Below are 20,991 nucleotides of genomic sequence, written 5' to 3'. Positions count from 1 at the left end.
CTCATAAAGCCTCCTGCAAAAATCTCTCTAAGTCGTTGCACACCTTTATCGACAGCGTGGTGACTTGCTGTACAGTATATGGCTAACTTGGCCACAATGGTTTCAGTATTGGGCAAAACAAAAACAATCTGAAACAGTATAATGTTGAATTGACATGAATTACAAAAGGCGAGATTTATTGTCTCCTTGCACCAGTTTTCTGACAGAAAAAATCCTCTAAGTGCAACTTTCTAAATGCCATTGCAACAAAATATTGTCGCAAGTGGTGTTTGTAGACTGCCCTTGCCACTTTCCAAAAAGGGATGGGGGAAGGGGTTGGAGCCAACAGGCTGGGCACTTTTATCTTCATTACGCCAATTCTCTGGTGCAAATGAAGAACAAAATCTACGGTAGCTCAGAGATCCTGTACTATAGATTTTATTTAGGTGCAAGGGCTGCCAGAGGATACCCCTAATGTATGACAAGGCCTGTGCCTTAGCATAAATTAGGCACATCTCCTGGCAGCAGAGGGGATATCATAGACCAGCATAAAATGACCACACTTTTTATCTTGAACTTACGTGTCTTCAGGTTGTAAGCCATAATTTGCATGGTCGAACCAGCTGTTCATCTGCTTTTGATGCAGTTTGTGTAAAAGTCCAGCAGGTAAAGAGCTGCTGATCCAGAAACCACAGCGTGTCGTGAGGGCCATGTCTATGGGTAGACCATCATGGTAAATGCGGCTTAATACCCAGCTTCCCTTTCTGGTACTCACATACACCTGAAACAAAATCCAGATATTGAATCTATACAACAAGTTGTAATAAATATAAGCCAAAACCCATTCTTATCTTGAGCTAACGTTTCTGATTTCCTATATTTTCTAAAGAAAAAAACTAAGATGGGTACTTGCATTTTCTGTCAACAACTGTTAAATATTTTTAATTATTCTGCATAGATGAAATGTTTTCAGTGTTTTTAATTTAAAACTAAGGTAGGTCTAGGATGGGTTCACACAAGCACTTCTCATTTGTATCATCCCTGCTAAAAGTTAATTGCAAAAAGTTGAATGTTGTGGTTTAATATTAAAAACATTTATCTTTCCCATAGCTGACAACTGTCCTGAATATGCCGGGACTGTCCCTGATTTTCAGAGACAGTCCCAGAAAATTTGAGCTGTCCTGGGCTAAAAATGGGAGGGGTTAACATAAACCCCACCTACAAGTGGGTTTTTCCTTCCTAGTATCTTTATTGAATTCTAGGACTGATGTAATGTATAGTGTTGATCACGAATATTCGAATTGCGAATTTTAATCGTGAATATCGGCACTTTGAAAATTCGCGAATATTTAGAATATCGCTAAATATATTCGTAATCACGAAAATCCGATTTTTTTAAAAAAATACCAGTTCATGCGAATATTTTATGCGAATTTTATGCGAATTTTCGCAATCAAGAAAATAATGTCTGGAGATCATGAATTCGCGAATTCTCGAATATATGGCGAATATTCGCCCAAATATTCGTGAAATATAGCAAATTTGAATATTGCCCCTGCTTCTCATCACTAGTAATGTACTTTAAGGTCAGAAATATAGAACAATTTGATGGGTTCACAAACTTTAAAGCATCACTATAATTGTAGTTTTTATATCCTCAGCATAAGGGAGTATACCAGGATTTTTTCTAAATTCCTGATGGAAACCGTTCACATTTCAAAGCTACCGTAAGTAAATTGAATATTTCATACCCCATTTACTGTACAATGAGAAAAAATTCTGCATGGCACTGCAGATTTTAAAATCTATATCATGTTCATTATTTCGCAAAGAAGAGCCACAGCTTAGTGCCATTGAATAAAAAAATAATTTTTGTAATGCAGTGGGTCATTCATTTTTTGCTATATTATTTTACTGTACATTCCCTGGGGTAAAGCTAACCCTACACTAGAGATTTTGGATGGCCAGCAAAACTATTTACAACATTTTATGGTAACTATTACTGCCAAGCATGAGAGATGCTGAATGAAGGAAGGTAAAAAGTATCTGTGCAAAGGTAGATCTGCCATGTTGTATTTTTTGGTTGATTCCAGGTGTCGTCGTTGAAAAGTCATCCATGTCAAAAGACAAACCTGCCTCCTATCAACAGAAAGCCAGACCAAGCCAAAGATTATGGCAGGGATTCAGTTGAAAATTTTAACTCAAGGATTTTTTTTTTTTGTCTAAAATATAAACCTTTACATACTATCAAAGACAAATCATTCAGAAAATGTATATCTAAAATCCCTGTTCACTTAAGGACTTCTTGAATATGTAAGGGCTCTTTCACACTTGCGTTGTTCTGTTCCGGCATAGAGTTCCGTCGTCGGGGCTCTATCCTGGAAGAATCCTGATCAGGATTATCCCCATGCATTCTGAATGGAGAGAAATCCGTTCAGGATGCATCAGGATGTCTTCAGTTCCGGTCCGGAACGTTTTTTGGCCGGAGAAAATACCGCAGCATGCTGCGCTTTTTGCTCCGGTCAAAAATCCTGAACACTTGCCGCAAGGCCGGATCCGGAATTAATGCCCATTGAAAGGCATTAATCCGGATCCGGCCTTAAGCTAAACCTCGCTTCGGCGCATTACCGGATCCGACGTTTAGCTTTTTCTGAATGGTTACCATGGCTGCCAGGACGCTAAAGTCCGGTTTGCCATGGTAAAGTGTAGTTGGGAGCGGGGGAGCAGTTGTCACGAGGGTATCGAGAACCACGCCTGACTCCGTTATACCCGGGGTCAGGAAGTCGCAGCGGTTGGCTGCACGCTCTATGTAAGATAGGGCTGTTTTCCTTATGGTAGCTTTCTGGGTTTGCTTTGCAAACCCTTTTGGCTCACTCAGGGATCCGTAACTCCTTCTCCTCAGCTGTTCCTTGTCCAGCACTCCCAAACCTCCTTATATTCCTCTCTCACACTTCTCTGGTTGCCAGAGATAGAACTTCCTGCCTGGACATCTATTCTGACCTTCTGGAGCTGTGTTGCTGCGTTCTCTGGTAGTTGGTCCAGAACGCTACCCTCCGGATCCCTGTTGGACCTTTGTGGTCTGCTGTGGTCACCCACCTGGGTGTATGTGTTTGTCTGTATTGTCTGTCCTCTCCCTGGTGTTTCCCTCTTAGTGTCAGTAGTGCGGACTAGCGATCCCACCGGCCCGTTCACTATCTAGGGCTCATTTTAGGGAAAGCCAGGGTTTAGGCACGTGATCGCCGCACGGGTGAGGAACCCGTCTAGGGACGTCAGGGCAGTCAGGTGCCAGCCGCAAGGTGAGTCAGGGGTCACCACCTTTCCCTTTCCCTTGGGCAGGGCTTTCCCTTTTATCCTCCCTGTGCGTGACGTCGATCATTACAGCAGTATACTTACCGTCCGTGCGGCTCCCTTGGCGCTTCAGAGTGACGTCAGGGTGCCCCACGCGCATGGATGACGTGATCGCATGGATCACGTCATCCATGCGCATGGGGTGCTCTGACGCCATTCTGGAGCGCCCCGGGAGCCGCATGGACAGTATGTATACTGCTCCCCCGCTCCCCACTACTACTATGGCAACCAGGACTTTATTAGCGTCCTGGCTGCCATAGTAACACTGAACGCATTTTGAAGACGGATCCGTCTTCAAATGCTTTCAGTTCACTTGCGGTGTTACGGATCCGGCAGGCACTTCCAGCAAATGGAGTACACGACGGATCCGGACAACGCAAGTGTGAAAGAGGCCTAAGGCCCCTTTCACACGAGCGTGACGGATTGGCTCCGGATGCGTTCAGGGTGCGTTCAGTGAAACTCGCACTATTTTGCAAGCAAGTTCAGTCAGTTTTGTCTGCGATTGCGTTCAGTTGTTCAGTTTTTTCCGCGCGGATGCAATGCGTTTTGATGCGTTTTTCACGCACGTGATAAAAAACTGAAGGTTTACAAACAACATCTCTTAGCAACCATCAGTGAAAAACGCATTACATCCGCACTTGCTTGCGGATGCAATGCGTTTTTCAGGCAGCCCCATTCACTTCTATGGGGCCAGGGCTGCGTGAAAAATGCAAAATATAGAACATGCTGCGATTTTCACGCAACGCAGAACTGATGCGTGAAAAAAAACGCTCATGTACACAGGCCCATTGAAATGAATGGGTCAGGATTCAGTGCGGGTGATATGCGTTCACGTCACGCATTGCACCCGCGCGGAAAACTCGCTCGTGTGAAAGGGGCCTAAGAGGGTTGAAACGAAGTACAACTCCTCTTGCAAAAACAAGGAAATCCCAGCCGGGCTACCACAAAAAAGGTACTGCATATGTGCCTGCTGTAAAGAACACTTAGACAAGAATTCTCTGGGGCACACTCTGGTGTAAGGGACACTGGCCAGATGGTGATTCAAGGTGCCCTTGATGGTCTGTATTAATGTGCCTATGGCAAGGTCCCTTGTAGTCGTGACGCCAGTACCTTTTGTGGTGGTACAACCATTTACTGTAGTGTTAATTGAGGAACTGAAGACTGAGACAAGGATGGTGCAATCCAACTTATAACTTTTACTAAATGTTGCTCCTGGTAACATTACATCCAAGGAATAAACAGTCTGTTGGTACATCCATGTATGGGATACAGTCTCATGCATACAGGAGTAGGGTGATGTAAGTCCTCAGAAGAAACAGGCTCTTCGTCCTATATATATATATATGTGAGAGCTACTGTTTCAGACTAGGCTTTGAAGTACTTAAAGTCTTTTGCTGGTAAAAACTCTTGCCTGATTCTAACCTGACTTGAAAGTGTTTTTCTGAATCCTTGAACTTCTATTTTCCAGTGTTTTCTGACATATGGCCTATCTGTCCTCAGGGTTTAAACTGGAAGGTGTGGATGCCGGAAGCTGTGTCTTACACCTGGTTGCAAAGGTGCCTGGGAAGCCTTTAACCACCTCAGCCCCCAGTGCTTAAACACCCTTAATGACCAGGCCACTTTTTACACTTCTGCACTACACTACTTTCACCGTTTATTGCTCGGTCATGCAACTTACCACCCAAATGAATTTTACCTCCTTTTCTTCTCACTAATAGAGCTTTCATTTGGTGGTATTTCATTGCTGCTGGCATTTTTACTTTTTTTGTTATTAATCGAAATTTAAAGATTTTTTTTGCAAAAAAATTACATTTTTCAATTTCAGTTGTAAAATTTTGCAAAAAAAACGACATCCATATATAAATTTTGCTCTAAATTTATTGTTCTACATGTCTTTGATAAAAAAAAAATGTTTGGGTAAAAAAAAAAAATGGTTTGGGTAAAAGTTATAGCGTTTACAAACTATGGTACAAAAATGTGAATTTCCGCTTTTTGAAGCAGCTCTGACTTTCTGAGCACCTGTCATGTTTCCTGAGGTCCTACAATGCCCAGACAGTACAAACACCCCACAAATGACCCCATTTAGGAAAGTAGACACCCGAAGGTATTCGCTGATGGGCATAGTGAGTTCATAGAACTTTTTATTTTTTGTCACAAGTTAGTGGAAAATGATGATTTTTTTTTTGATTTTTTTTTCTTACAAAGTCTCATATTCCACTAACTTGTGACAAAAAATAAAAACTTCTATGAACTCACTATGCCCATCAGCGAATACCTTGGGGTGTCTTCTTTCCAAAATGAGGTCACTTGTGTGGTAGTTATAGTGCCCTGGCATTCTAGGGGCCCAAATGTGTGGTAAGTAGTTTGAAATCAAAATGTGTAAAAAATGACCGGTGAAATCCGAAAGGTGCTCTTTGGAATGTGGGCCCCTTTGCCCACCTAGGCTGCAGAAAAGTGCCATACATGTGGTATCGCCGTACTCAGGAGAAGTTGGGGAATGTGTTTTGGGGTGTCATTTTACATATACCCATGCTGGGTGAGATAAATATCTTGGTCAAATGCCAACTTTGTTTAAAAAAAATGGGAAAAGTTGTCTTTTGCCAAGATATTTCTCTCACCCAGCATGGGTATATGTAAAATGACACCCCAAAACACATTCCCCAACTTCTCCTGAGTACGGAGATACCACATGTGTGACACTTTTTTGCAGCCTAGGTGGGCAAAGGGGCCCATATTCCAAAGAGCACCTTTCGGATTTCACCGGTCATTTTTTACACATTTTGATTTCAAACTTCTTACCACACATTTGGGCCCCTAGAATGCCAGGGCAGTATAACTACCCCACAAGTGACCCCATTTTGGAAAAAAGACACCCCCAGGTATTTCGTGATGGGCATAGTGAGTTCATGGAAGTTTTTATTTTTTGTCACAAGTTAGTGGAATATGAGACTTTGTAAGGAAAAAAAAATAAATCATCATTTTCCGCTAACTTGTGACAAAAAATATAAAATTCTAGGAACTCGCCAAGCCCCTCACGGAATACCTTGGGGTGTCTTCTTTCCAAAATGGGGTCACTTGTGGGGTAGTTATACTGCCCTGGCATTTTCCAGGGGCCCTAATGTGTGGTAAGTAGGTAAATGACCTGTGAAATCCGAAAGGTGCTCTTTGGATTGTGGGCCCCTTTGCCCACCTAGGCTGCAAAAAAGTGTCACACATGTGGTATCGCTGTACTCAAGAGAAGTTGGGCAATGTGTTTTGGGGTGTCATTTTACATATACCCATGCTGGGTGAGATAAATATCTTGGTCAAATGCCAACTTTGTATAAAAAAATGGGAAAAGTTGTCTTTTGCCAAGATATTTCTCTCACTCAGCATGGGTATATGTAAAATGACACCCCAAAACACATTGCCCAACTTCTCCTGAGTACAGCGATACCACATGTGTGACACTTTTTGCAGCCTAGGTGCGCAAAGGGGCCCACATTCCAAAGAGCACCTTTCGGATTTCACCGGCCATTTTTTACAGATTTTGATTTCAAACCACTTCTCACGCATTCGGCCCCTAAAATGCCAGGGCAGTATAACTACCCCACAAGTGACCCCATTTTGGAAAGAAGACACCCGAAGGTATTTCGTGATGGGCATAGTGAGTTCATGGAAGTTTTTATTTTTTGTCACAAGTTAGTGGAATATGAGACTTTGTAAGGAAAAAAATAAATAAATAATAAATCATCATTTTCCGCTAACTTGTGACAAAAAATATAAAATTCTAGGAACTCGCCATGCCCCTCACGGAATACCTTGGGGTATCTTCTTTCCAAAATGGGGTCACTTGTGGGGTAGTTATACTGCCCTGGAATTTTTCAGGGGCCCTAATGTGTGGTAAGTAGGTAAATGACCTGTGAAATCCTAAAGGTGCTCTTTGGAATGTGGGCCCCTTTGCCCACCTAGGCTGCAAAAAAGTGTCACACATGTGGTATCGCCGTATTCAGGAGAAGTTGGGCAATGTGTTTTGGGGTGTCTTTTTACATATACTTATGCTGGGTGAGAGAAATATCTCGGCAAAAGACAACTTTTCCCATTTTTTTATACAAAATTGGCATTTGACCAAGATATTTATCTCACCCAGCATGGGTATATGTAAAATGACACCCCAAAACACATTGCCCAACTTCTTCTGAGTACGGCGATATCAGATGTGTGACACTTTTTTGCAGCCTAGATGCGCAAAGGGGCCCACATTCCTTTTATGAGGGCATTTTTAGACATTTGGATCCCAGACTTCTTCTCACGCTTTAGGGCCCCTAAAATGCCAGGGCAGTATAAATACCACACATGTGACCCCATTTTGGAAAGAAGACACCCCAAGGTATTCAATGAGGGGCATGGCGAGTTCATAGAAATTTTTTTTTTTTGGCACAAGTTAGCGGAAATTGATTTTATTTATTTATTTCTCACAAAGTCTCCCTTTCCGCTAACTTGGGACAAAAATTTCAATCTTTCATGGACTCAATATGCCCCTCACGGAATACCTGGGGGTGTCTTCTTTCCGAAATGGGGTCACATGTGGGGTATTTATACTGCCCTGGCATTCTAGGGGCCCTAAAGCGTGAGAAGAAGTCTGGAATATAAATGTCTAAAATTTTTTACGCATTTGGATTCCGTGAGGGGTATGGTGAGTTCATGTGAGATTTAATTTTTTGACACAAGTTAGTGGAATATGAGACTTTGTAAGAAAAAAATAATAATTTCCGCTAACTTGGGCCAAAAAAATGTCTGAATGGAGCCTTACAGAGGGGTGATCAATGACAGGGGGAGTGATCAATGACAGGGGGGTGATCAGGGATTCTATATGGGGTGATCACCCCCCTGTCATTGATCACCCCCCTATAAGGCTACATTCAGATGTCCGTATGTGTTTTGCGGATCCGATCCATGTATCCGTGGATCCGTAAAAATCATACGGACATCTGAATGCAGCCTGACAGGTGGGGTGATCAATGACAGGGGGGGGTGATCAATGACAGGGGGGTGATCAGGGAGTCTATATGGGGTGATCACCCCCCCTGGAAGGCTCCAGGGAGACGCCTGTATGTGTTTTGCGGATCCGATCCATCTATCAGTGGATCCGTAAAAATCATGCGGACGTCTGAATGGAGCTTTACAGGGGGGTGATCAATGACAGGGGGGTAATCAATGACGGGGGGTGATCAGGGAGTCTATATGGGGTGATCACCACAGTCATTGATCACGCCCCTGTAAGGCTCCATTCAGACGTCCGTATGCGTTTTGCGGATCCGATCCATCTATCAGTGGATCCGTAAAAATCATGCGGACGTCTGAATGCAGCTTTACAGGGGGGTGATCAATGACAGGGGGGTAATCAATGACAGGGGGGTAATCAGGGAGTCTATATGGGGTGATCAGGGGCTAATAAGGGGTTAATAAGTGACAGGGGGGGTGTAGTGTAGTGTGGTGCTTGGTGCTACATATTGCTGAGCTATCTGTGTTCTCTGGTGGTCGATCCAAACAAAAGGGACCACCAGAGGACCAGGTAGCAGGTATATTAGACGCTGTTATCAAAACAGCGTCTAATATACCTGTTAGGGGTTAAAAAAATCACATCTCCAGCCTGCCAGCGAACGATCGCCGCTGGCAGGCTGGAGATCCACTCGCTTACCTTCCGATCCTGTGAACGCGCGCGCCTGTGTGCGCGCGTTCACAGGAAATCTCGCGTCTCGCGAGAGGACGCACTGGCGCGTCCACCCAGAAGAGCAGGGCCGCCGCAAAGACGCAATCCTGCGTACGGCGGTCCTGAGGTTAAATATGGCCATTTGCTATCCTTTGACTTTAAGACCGTATAAAAATCCCCTTGAATACTTGCTTTAGTAGCTGGACACTGGTCACCCCGGAATAGTGTGCTGTAGAAGTGGACATCTCACCTCTGGGTGGAATCTTGTGGCTTTAACCCTGGGCTGTGGAGCCAATAGGGAGAGAGCAGAGAGGCAGGAGGCCTCCCTCCAGCAAGCAGCTACTTCATGGCTGCTCTCTGTCTAAACTTGTCCAGACTAGAACTGCCTAACTTGGGCCTGAGCTAAGCTATATATACCCTGTAACACTGCCCCCTCTTGTGGAGAAACTAGTGTAGTGCACCCTAACTAGGCCTGTGTAAAGGATCTTATATATAGAATCACATTGTGACATGGGAGAATATGACATGAGATGAATTACAGCATACAGGTATATGCTGTAGTGGGACACTGCAAATTGCTCAACCTGATGATTTTTTTTTTCCTACGAAACATGTTGTTTATATTTCTAAAATAAAACAAGAAGATCTACTTCACTTTATTTCTGTGTCCCCTTCTGGTTCCTTGCATCAGCATCTCCGTTCAAGAAGTTTTAACTTCTATGGCTGAATACCAGACACTTTTGGGTATTATTACCCATGCAAAATTACAATAGAGTTGTGCCTATTATACCACAACCCTAAAAGGTGATCATCCATTTGGAGTTTCATACAATTTTGTTTGTACTGGACGTACTGACCCCATGCTGCGCCTTTATTCTCTGCATCTACAGTGAATTTGCCTTTTATTTGTGATTAATAGGCCTCTCACCAAGAACAGCCAGCCTGCCGCATGTCAGCAACCTTGTGTCAGAGTCTGTATGCTGTACCGAGTAAAAAATTGTGAAGCAGTGACAGGCCTCATATACGAAGGAAGGTATGGGTCCCCGAGAATGGTGCAGGAAGCATATTAGAGGGGATGCTCCTGAGACATGCCACCAAGGTACACAGCCTTGGTGGAGTGGAAGCCACTAACTAGAGTGTCCACTAAGATAGATAGTGGACACTGTTTCTACCTAGTATAGCTGGTATCAGCTAATCCGGGCCTGGCTTTTACTGGTAGTAAGCAAAGAGCTGGGTGGGTGCTTACTCCCCACCATCCACTCTGGGGTTTATACGTGGCTCATGTCCACGATTATGTTTTAAAAGTGAGCAGCAGGAAGCAGGGTGTGTCTGTTGTGTGAGAGGCTGCAGATCACACACTGCAAGGCATGTAGTGAAGCAAACACTGGCCTGTGGACTGATTACCTGACCCGGCTGTAACTGAGCTGTAAGTTGGCTAGAACAAGCAATAAACCATGTTAAAGAGACTTTGTTGTGTCCCTTTCTTCAAAACTAGTCATAGGAGCCCACGGCATTACAGTATTTACAAAGTTACTCACGTTTTTATGATTAATAATATCTGTAAGCTGCAAAAGGTGGACATTCACTGTACACGTAACTTTTTGACTGTTTATTACAATTACCTGTCTGTGCCTTCATCTACTTTTTCTGTGTCTCATGGTCACACAGTGGCCATATTACACAAGTTTTCAGTAAATCAGAACAGAAAATGTTAAAAGACATTAAGAATTTTATTTAGTTAGCATTCACTAAAAGTGCATTTTCACACACAGTAGGGGAAATTTATCAAACTGGTGTAAAGTAAAACTGGCTTAGTTGCCCATAACAACAAATCAGATTCCACCTTTCATTTTTCGCAGCTCCTTTGGAAAATGAAAGGTGAAATCTGATTGGTTTCTATGGGCAACTTAGTCAGTTGTACTTTACACCAATTTGATAAATCTCTCCCAGTGTTTTTAGGAATAACATCAGAGAAGTTTTTGATTCAGCTTTTCAAGTGGATTAAAAGGAATGGGAATTATAAATGAAGGAATTCAACTTCTTGCTGGATCCACATCTGGCTTTGCTCTAAAAAGTTTTAAAATCGAAGATTTGCTCTAAAAAGACCATAAAAAGCTTCTGTCATGGGGTTCCGAAGGTGCACTCGGTCCCCCATTGCCCGCAGAACTGTTGCTTAGCTTTTGGAATGAGGTTCTGTGTTTGACCTCATTCCCAGGGCGGCTTTACTAGCTGGGTGGCTCCCTGCTCCTAGTCTGCCTTGAGCGCCGAGCTGATCACTCGGTGCTCGACTGGTTGGTCTGTCGGTCATGTGACGCTGGCCACGTCACATGACCCTCACTCCCCACTATAAATACAGGCAGCCTGCTGGCTACAGGTTGCCTGTTAATTTCTAGGTTCCTGGCTATTTGTTGGACTGCTGAATACTTACCTGATCCTGTTCCCTGACCATCCTTTTGCCTGCTCCTCCTGTACTGCGCTTCCGTCCTGGTATTGTGACCTCGGCTCCCACCTGACTACTCTCTTAGGACTCCTCTTGTACTTCTCTGCTTCTCCTGACAATTCTCTGCTTGCTCCATTTGTACTTTGCAGCTTTCCTGGTATTGACTCGGTCCGTTCACGTCCTGTTGTTTGTCTGTCTGTCATCCCTGCACTTACTCCAAGTTAGGGATTGCCGTCCAGTTGTCCCCTGTCATTAGGACTCGCGAGGCAAGTAGGCAGGGCCAGGGGTAAGGGTGGAGCGCAGTGGTCACTTCCCTCCCCCCTGTGTGTGTGTGTACGCGACCGTTACAGATTAACAGGCCCAATAACCACTGTATAATGAATCCTCTGGTGACCCTGACTGACCATGTCTCTAATATGACGCAGATGGTGCAGGAGTTAGGGGAAAAACTCAGTTCTTTTGAGTTAGGGCAAGGTTCTTCCACTCCTCAGGCCTCCAGTCCGCATTTTGAGCCCCAGATTAAGCTCCCAGAACCCTTTTCTGGAGACCGGAGGAAGCTTCTCTCTTTTAAGGAGAGTTGCAAACTTTACTTCCGTTTGCGCCCCGTGTCCCCTGGCCCCGAGAGTCAACGCGTGGGCATTATCATTTCCCGATTACAGGGTGATCCCCAGGACTGGGCGTTCTCTTTACCTGCTGGCACCAGTTGTTTATATTCTGTGGAGGGGTTCTTTCAGGCCTTGGGTACCCTCTATGATGAACCAGACAGGGCTCTAGTAGCCGAGACGGCTCTAAAGGCACTGGTTCAGGGCAATTTACAAGCGGAGGATTATTGCACCCAATTCAGAAGGTGGTGTGTCCCCTCAGGATGGAACGAACCAGCCCTGAAGAGTCAGTTCAGGTCAGGTCTGTCTGATAAATTAAAGGATCTTCTGGTCAGTTATCAACTTCCAGAGACCTTAGAGGAGATGATGACCCTTGTTGTCCGACTTGACCGACGGGTTAGAGAGAGACGACAGGAACAACAGTTCTTTTCCCAGATGGTGGTCCAGCCAGAGGCCTATCCCAGAGACAATGCTGAGGTCTCCACCGAGGAACCCATGCAGGTTGGCATGACCCGAGGGAATCTTCGCCTCAGACGTGGAGAATGCTTTTACTGTGGAGATCCTGACCATTGGATCAACCAGTGTCCTAAGAGGGTCCTCTCTGTCAAGTCTCCTAACACAAGGCAACCTAAAGACCAGGTACACCCTGAATTTTCTAAATGTAAGCTTTCGGTACCCATTACGATTTCTCTGGGAGTAGATAAATGGCCGGGTAAGGCCTTTATTGATTCTGGCTCAGCGGCTAGCTTTATTGACTCTGAGTATGCTGTAAGATTGGGTATTCCTATGTTTGCCTTACCAACTCCTATCCATGTCATGGCTATTGATGCTACTCCTCTTATTGGTGGTACGGTGAGCTTATGTACCTCGGAGATTTCTCTAACCGTGGGTGTGTGCCACTCAGAGAGATGTTCGCTTCTAGTCCTGGAGAACCTACCTGCTGAGGTGGTACTAGGGTTGCCTTGGCTCCGACTACATAACCCCACTATAGATTGGTCCAATGGGGAGTTGGTGAGATGGGGGCCTAAGTGTGACTCATGCTTGTCCGTGGTACAGGCTGGGGTCTCAGTAAAGTCTGATACTTTACCCTCTGTTGTTAGAGAATATTCTGATGTATTCTCATCACCAACCCCGGAGGTTCTACCCCCCCATAGACCTTATGATTGTACCATAGAGCTAGTAGAGGGGGCCAAGTTTCCTAAAGGACGAATTCATAATCTTTCTATGCCCGAACGCAAGGCCATGGAAGATTAAAAAAGGCATTTAGTAGCCCTCCCATTCTGATCCAGCCTGATCAGGAGAAACCTTTTATTGTGGAGGTGGATGCGTCCGAGGACGGCGTAGGAGCAGTCCTTTCACAAGGTCCTGCTAGCCTCACTAATCTGAGACCATGTGCCTTCTTCTCCAGGAAATTCTCTCCCACGGAGAGAAACTACGACATAGGGAATAGGGAGCTGCTGGCCATTAAATGGGCATTTGAGGAGTGGAGGCATTTCCTGGAGGGGGCAAGACATTGTGTAACTGTTGTCACTGACCATAAAAACCTTATGTTTCTCAAGTCTGCTAAGAGGTTGAATCCCCGTCAAGCCAGATGGGCTCTGTTTTTTACTCGTTTTGATTTTTCCATCACGTTCAGGCCGGGAAGTAAAAATGTGAAGGCGGACGCATTATCTCGGAGCTTCCAGGCTTTTCAACCTACTGAGGTACCACCTGAATCCATCCTACCAGCAAAAATCTTCTTAGCAGCTCTTACCCAGGATATCTCGGCTCGCATTAGGTCTGAACAACATCTGGCACCGGTATCCACCCCAACAGATAAGTTGTTTGTTCCCGTACAATTTCGTCTCCAGCTGTTGAGTGTCACGATTCTGCCTTTTGTGGACATCCGGGTGTTGAGGGCACTAAGGATCTGGTTTCTAGATCTTATTGGTGGCCCACTCTAACTAGGGATGTCAAGTCCTACGTGTCAGCCTGTGAGGTTTGTGCCAGGTCCAAGACACCTAGGACTCGCCCTGCTGGTAACCTACGACCCCTACCCATTCCCAGTAGACCCTGGTCCCATATCTCGATGGACTTTATAACTGACTTACCGCTGGCGGAGGGTAAGACTGTGGTTTGGGTAGTGGTCGATAGGTTTAGCAAGATGGTTCATTTCATTCCCCTGTCTAAACTTCCGAATGCTAAAACCCTGGCGTCTATTTTTGTGAGAGAGATTGTTCGTTTACATGGCATCCCGGAAAATATTGTTTCTGACAGGGGTGTGCAGTTTGTGTCCAAATTCTGGAGGGCCTTCTGTCAAAGATGTAAAATTTCATTATCTTTTTCTTCCGCCTACCATCCTGAGAGTAATGGGCAGACTGAACGCCTTAATCAGTCTGTGGAACAATTCTTGAGGTTGTATGTTGCTGATGACCAGCAATTATGGGTCAAATTCCTTCCGTTGGCTGAATTTGCTTTGAATAACCGTGTCAATTCTTCTGCTGGGGTCTCCCCTTTCTTTTGTAACCATGGTTTTCATCCCCGTTTTCATTCTGGGTCGTCCGTCTCCTCCTCTAACCCTGAAGCGGATAAACTCTCCTCCGAACTGTGCACAGTTTGGGCCCGGGTTCAATCGAACCTAGAAAAGGCTCAATGTTCTCAAAAACTCAAGGCCGATAGGAGACGTTCAAGGGGGGTAAACTTTCAGGTTGGGGATAAAGTATGGTTGTCCTCCAAAAATCTATCTCTCAAGGTAACTTCTAAAAAATTAGCTCCTCGTTTTATTGGACCATATAAGATCACGGAAGTGATTAACCCGGTATCTTTTAGGTTGGAGCTGCCTGAGTCATTCCACATTCATAATGTGTTCCATAAATCTCTGCTTAAAAAATATTTTGAACCGGTAGTACCATCAAAAGCCTCGACTCCGCCGGTTCTTGTTAATGATGCTGTCGAGTATGTGGTGTCTAAAATAGTGGATGTCAGGAAGGTGCGTAATTCCTTGCAGTACCTGATTCACTGGAAGGGGTATGGACCTGAAGAGAGATCTTGGGTACCTGCCAGGGAGGTTCATGCTCCTAGACTTGTTCGTAAATTTCATTTAGAACACCCTGAAAAGCCATCGCCTGAAGTCTTGGGTCCGGTGGCCCCTCGTAAAAGGGGGGGTACTGTCACGGGGTTCCGAAGGTGCACTCGGTACCCCATTGCCCGCAGAACTGTTGCTTAGCTTTTGGAATGAGGTTCTGTGTTTAACCTCATTCCCAGGGCGGCTTTACTAGCTGGGTGGCTCCCTGCTCCTAGTCTGCCTTGAGCGCCGAGCTGAACACTCGGTGTTCGACTGGTTGGTCTATCGGTCATGTGACGCTGGCCACGTCACATGACCCTCACTCCCCACTATAAATACAGGCAGCCTGCTGGCTACAGGTTGCCTGTTAATTTCTAGGTTCCTGGCTATTTGTTGGACTGCTGAATACTTACCTGATCCTGTTCCCTGACCATCCTTTTGCCTGCTCCTCCTGTACTGCGCTTCCGTCCTGGTATTGTGACCTCGGCTCCCACCTGACTACTCTCTTAGGACTCCTCTTGTACTTCTCTGCTCTCCTGGTATTTATGACCCCGGCTTCTCCTGACAATTCTCTGCTTGCTCCATTTGTACTTTGCAGCTTTCCTGGTATTGACTCGGTCCGTTCAGGTCCTGTTGTTTGTCTGTCTGTCATCCCTGCACTTACTCCAAGTTAGGGATTGCCGTCTAGTTGTCCCCTGTCATTAGGACTCGCGAGGCAAGTAGGCAGGGCCAGGGGTAAGGGTGGAGCGCAGTGGTCACTTCCCTCCCCCCTGTGTGTGTACGCGACCGTTACAGCTTCTGTCAGAAGCTCACCTGTCTAGGCTTCAGCAGCGCAATTTCCGACTTTGGCGCGGCTGTGCCAGCAGAGACGCACTGCTGAGCCACGCCCCCTGGTGGCGCAACAGCATCCTTAGCAACAGGGTGCAATGCTTTGTTTCTCCCCACAGCGGGCATGTGCTGGGGGAGATTTGTAGTGGCCTCATTGCGAAGCTGCTCTCTTCCTATGTGCTAGTGTCCTGACTAATGGAGCTTTAAGTCATGACCTATCAGGTTCTGATTCTGGGACTCGGTGATCTATTTGAACCCCTTCCTGGCCATACACCAGTGTCAGTGATAGTTTCTGACTCACTAGCTGTGTTCTTGTACTTATTGTATTGCTCGGATTATCTTCCTACCACTCTCTGTCTCTCGTTTGGTACTGCTTTGTCTATTCTGATCTCAGCTTTTCTTCTGACCACTCATTGTCTCTCGTTTTGTACTTCACAGCCTGTCTGGTTCTGACCCATTTACATATGACCCTGTTTTTGTGTTGTTTTGTCTCTTGGTGTCTGTCTGTCTCTGCACGTAAGTTGCACAGGGGCTATCGACCAGTTGCGATATTGCTACCTAGGGCTGGGTAACAGGTCAGGGCTCACTGTCCATGTCTGTCCCTACCTACTGGCGTTACAGCTGACTGGCGCTTTTCTGAAAAACGATATTTGTGAAACCACCTTAAGAATTAATAGCCTAAACTTCATAGATGAAAACTCATTAAAATGGACTCTGCACACAGGGCTGATTATTAAAGGCATTAAAAATATTCTGCAGTTTTCAAATCAGCACCTTGATCTGAATACTTTTGTAATTGCATGTAATAAAAAAAAAAAGCCCTTGAGTTATTCAATAAAATGTATTTGTGTAGCTCCACCTGCTGATCTTTTTCTTATTTCTCTGTCCACCTCAGTAACATTGCTGAGGTGGTTGCACACACTCAGTAACATCCTACTACTGCCACCAGTCTACTGTTAGAAGCAGTGACAGCTACAGGGAAGAGCTGCAGCAGAAAAGAAATACCCCCTGAGCTGCTAGCATAAAATAAATCTACCAGAGCATGTGGAGCACTGAATGGGGGAAATTCTGGATCCATGTGTGGTACAGAGCTGGCTCTAGTTTGTTAGAAAGGGATTATCATGTACTATAACTGCATTCCTTCCATGATTGTAGACCTCATAGGAATATTTCACAATATTTCAAGTATTTTGCCTAAGTAGTTTATATAGATTAGCAATGACTATTTTAAGTCATTCCACAGGATAGGGGATAACTATTAGATTAGTGGTGGTCCTATCGCTGGGCCCCGCACCGATCATGATAACATGTGTCCGCTCCATTCATTTCTATGGGAGCTTTATGGGGGAGATTTATCAAAACCGGTTCTTTCTGTGCTGGCCTTGGTATTCTCTACGCTGCCGAACGATGCACCTAATTTATGATGAGTCGGATACCTTGTCATAAATTCACTTTGTCATCACTCTTTGTCACTTTGTCATCACTGCCTACTGATCATCACCCAATTCTCTCATCTCCAGGTATGTCTTGACTGAAGCTTACTGCTGCACCCAGCTTTTCCACAGTCTGATATTGTCCACCCCTCTCATCTTTCCTTCTAAATCCTGGTATGTCTTAACTGAACTTTAATGTCTCTTTCCCTGCTGGATTTATTGAGTATTTGTTTACATTGACTATTTCACCCCTGTATCTGGTCCTCCTTGATTAGGCCAAATGTAGCCGCCTCCCCTCTTGGTCACACCTGACTGAACACTGAGTGGTATAAATCTAAGTTCCTAGGTCTTCCAGACCTTGGTCTTTCCAAATGCAACATCTCTCAAGTGCAACTCTTAAGTGCACATACTGAATTATACCAGAATGGGACCATACGGGGACCACAGGTGATTACATACATAGTTACTGCAAACAATGTTTAAATTTTTCAACTTACTCTTCCCACTTTTCCACAACCTCCTGAAATATCCCCACATCCATTTACTCAGCAAGGAACTATTCATCTCTCCCTCCACCTTACCTTCTCATCTGACAGCTTGCACAAACCTGTTTGCCAACATAAAACACTTCCTTCCCAAACACACACACAGATACCTCCTGCCCTTTCTTATTCTCACCTATTAACACTTTCTCTGCTTCTCCTTATTGCTGGTGATATCTCTCCAAATCCAGGCCCCCCTCAGCAAATCCCCACTATCACATCCATGTCCCAGTACAAATCTCCTTCTACACATTTCTGCAACCACTTAAAACTAATAACTATTCCTCTGACCCCTGCTCCTTTGGTTCCTCTTGCAGGAGCAGTATGGAATGCACGCTCTGTCTGTAACAAACTGTCCTACATTCATGAACTTTTCATTTAAAAAACTTTCATTTCTGGGTCTCACAGAAACATGGCTGACACCCTCTGACACCTCCTCCCCTGCTGCACTCTCATATAGTGGATTTCAATTCACTCACACACCCCGCCCCGGCTTCAAACATGGTGGAGGAGTTGGTCTTCTCCTACAGCCCAACTTCACTGCCACCCTCCATTACGCTCCCCTCGTTTGAAGTACACTCTGTTCGCATCTACTCTCCCTCCAACCTTCAAGTAGCCGTCATTTACCGCCCCCCAGGCCCAGCCACCATCTTTCTTGACCATTTTAACATCTGGCTACTAGACTTTTTTTCTGCCGACATCCCCACTATCATCATGGGTGACTTCAACATCCCTATTGACACCTGCCACTCGGCCGCCTCTAAACTCCTATCACTCTCTTCCTCCTTTGGCCTATCACAGTGGTCTTCAGCTCCCACCCACAGATATGGTCACACTCTGGATCTTATCTTTACCTGTCTCTGCTCCCTGTCTAACCTTTCTAATTCGCCTCTCCCCCTATCCGACCACAACCTACTCTCCTTCTCTTCATTGGTCTCTTCTGCTGCTCCCCCAGTCCACACACTAGCACACCCCCGCAGGAACCTCAAACATCTCGACTTTCACTTGCTTTCTGGCTCTCTTCTCCCGGTCTCTACCATCTGTACCCTCCAAGACCCAGATGCTGCCACCACACTATATAACACCACAATAAGTACAGCTCTGGACACTGTTGCCCCACTGACACACAACAAAACCCGAAAAATTAAGACAAGCTTCCAGGGCTGCTGGAAGCAATCCCTCCTCATACAAGCAATCCCTCCTCATATTCAAATCCTCACTCGCTGATGCAAAACAGGCCTACTTCTCATCTCTCATATCTTCCCTGTCCCACAGCCCTAAACAACTTTTCAACACTTTTAACTCCCTTCTCTGTCCCCCAGCGCCCCCACCCGCTCCTCTCTTCTCAGCCGAGGACTTTGCCAAATACTTCAAACAAAAGATAGTCAACATCAGAGAAAGCTTCACTAGACAGTCCCCACAGACCCTCTACACAACTGCTCGGTCCTCTTCTCCCAAAACCCGCTTCTCCACCATTACAGAAGAAAAACTCTTCACTCTACTGTCCAGATCTCATCTGACCACCTGTGCACTTGACCCAATCCCATCCCACCTCATCCCTAACCTCACCACAGTGTTTATCCCAGCCCTAACTCATCTCTTCAACCTATCACTAACCTCTGGTGTCTTCCCCTCTGCTTTTAAACATGCTACCATTACACCCATCCTCAAAAAGCCTTCACTTGACCCATCTTCTTTGTCCAGTTATCGCCCCATATCACTTCTTCCGTATGCCTCAAAGCTACTTGAACAACATGTCCATTCTGAACTGTCCTCTCACCTCTCCTCCTGCTCCCTCTTTGTCCGCCTACAATCTGGCTTCCGAACCCACCACTCGACTGAGACTGCGCCACCAAAGTCACCAATGACCTACTAACAGCCAAAACCAAGAAACAATACTCTGTCCTCCTTCTCCTTGACCCGTCCTCTGCCATCGACACTATTGAACATTCCCTTCTGTTACAAACTCTCTCATCTCTTGGCATCACTGACCTGGCCCTCTCCTTGATCACATCATACCTCACAGACCAGACGTTTTGCATCTCTTACTACCGCACCACCTCCTCGTCTCATTCCCTCTCTGTTGGTGTCCCACAAGGCTCTGTCCTAGGACCCCTGCTCTTCTCTATCTACACTTTTGGCCTGGGACAGCTCATAGAGTCCTACGGCTTTCAGTATCACTCTTATGCTGATGAAACACAAATCTACCTCTCTGGTCCAGACATCACCACCTTACTATCAAGAATCCCACAATGTCTATCTTCTATATCATCCTTTTTCGCCTTTCGCTTTCTAAAACTTAACATGGATAAAACAGAATTCATCATCTTTCCCCATCTTGCTCAACCCCCCCAACAGACCTATCTATCACGATCAATGGCTGCACACTCTCCCCGGTCAACCAAGTCCGCTGACTTGGAGTGACCTTGGATTCTACCCTTTCCTTCTGACCGCACATCCAAGCCCTTTCCACCACCTGCCGCCTCCAACTCCTTAACTTTTAATCTGCCAAAATGCTTGTACATGCCCTCATCATCTCCCGCCTAGACTACTGCAACACTCACCTCTGTGGCCTTCCATCTAGCACTCTCGCACCCCTCCAATCTATCCTCAACTCTGCTGCCCGACTAATCCACCTCTTACCCTATTACTCCTCTGACTGTCCCCTCTGCCAATCACTTCACTGGCTCCCCATTGCCCAGCGAATTCACTTCAAAGTACTAACAAATACATACAAGGCCGTCCATAACCTGTCCCCTCCCTACATCTCTGAGCTACTTTCCCGATACATCCCCACACGCACTCTCTGATTCTCACAAGACCTCCTTCTCTCCTCTCCTCTCCTCTTATCGCCTCTTCTCACAATAGACTCCAAGATTTCTCCCATGCATCCCCCATACTCTGGAACTTGCTACCCCAACATATCAGACTCTCACCTACAGTGGAATTCTTCAAAAGAAACCTGAAAACCCACCTCTTCAGACAAGCCTACAACCAGTGACTCTGCTGCCTCTATACCGCCATGACCAACTTCACCCGCACCTACTGTGTCCTTCTCCCATACCATGTAGATTGTAAGCCCTC

At 45.5% G+C, this 20,991-nt stretch overlaps 1 protein-coding gene across 1 annotated transcript in view; it reads right to left on the bottom strand.

The window, feature by feature from the left end:
- Positions 1–20,991, bottom strand: part of LOC120978817 (dimethylaniline monooxygenase [N-oxide-forming] 2-like) — a 131,771-nt gene that overhangs the window by 43,850 nt on the left and 66,930 nt on the right. The window contains exon 6 of the mRNA XM_040407181.1: positions 561–760. Within this exon, the coding sequence (XP_040263115.1) occupies positions 561–760 (200 nt within the window). The remainder of the gene's footprint in view (positions 1–560; positions 761–20,991) is intronic.

The sequence above is a fragment of the Bufo bufo genome, chromosome 9, assembly GCF_905171765.1.
Source record: "Bufo bufo chromosome 9, aBufBuf1.1, whole genome shotgun sequence".
Lineage (NCBI taxonomy): Eukaryota > Metazoa > Chordata > Amphibia > Anura > Bufonidae > Bufo > Bufo bufo.
This window is presented reverse-complemented; position numbering and strand designations above follow the sequence as displayed.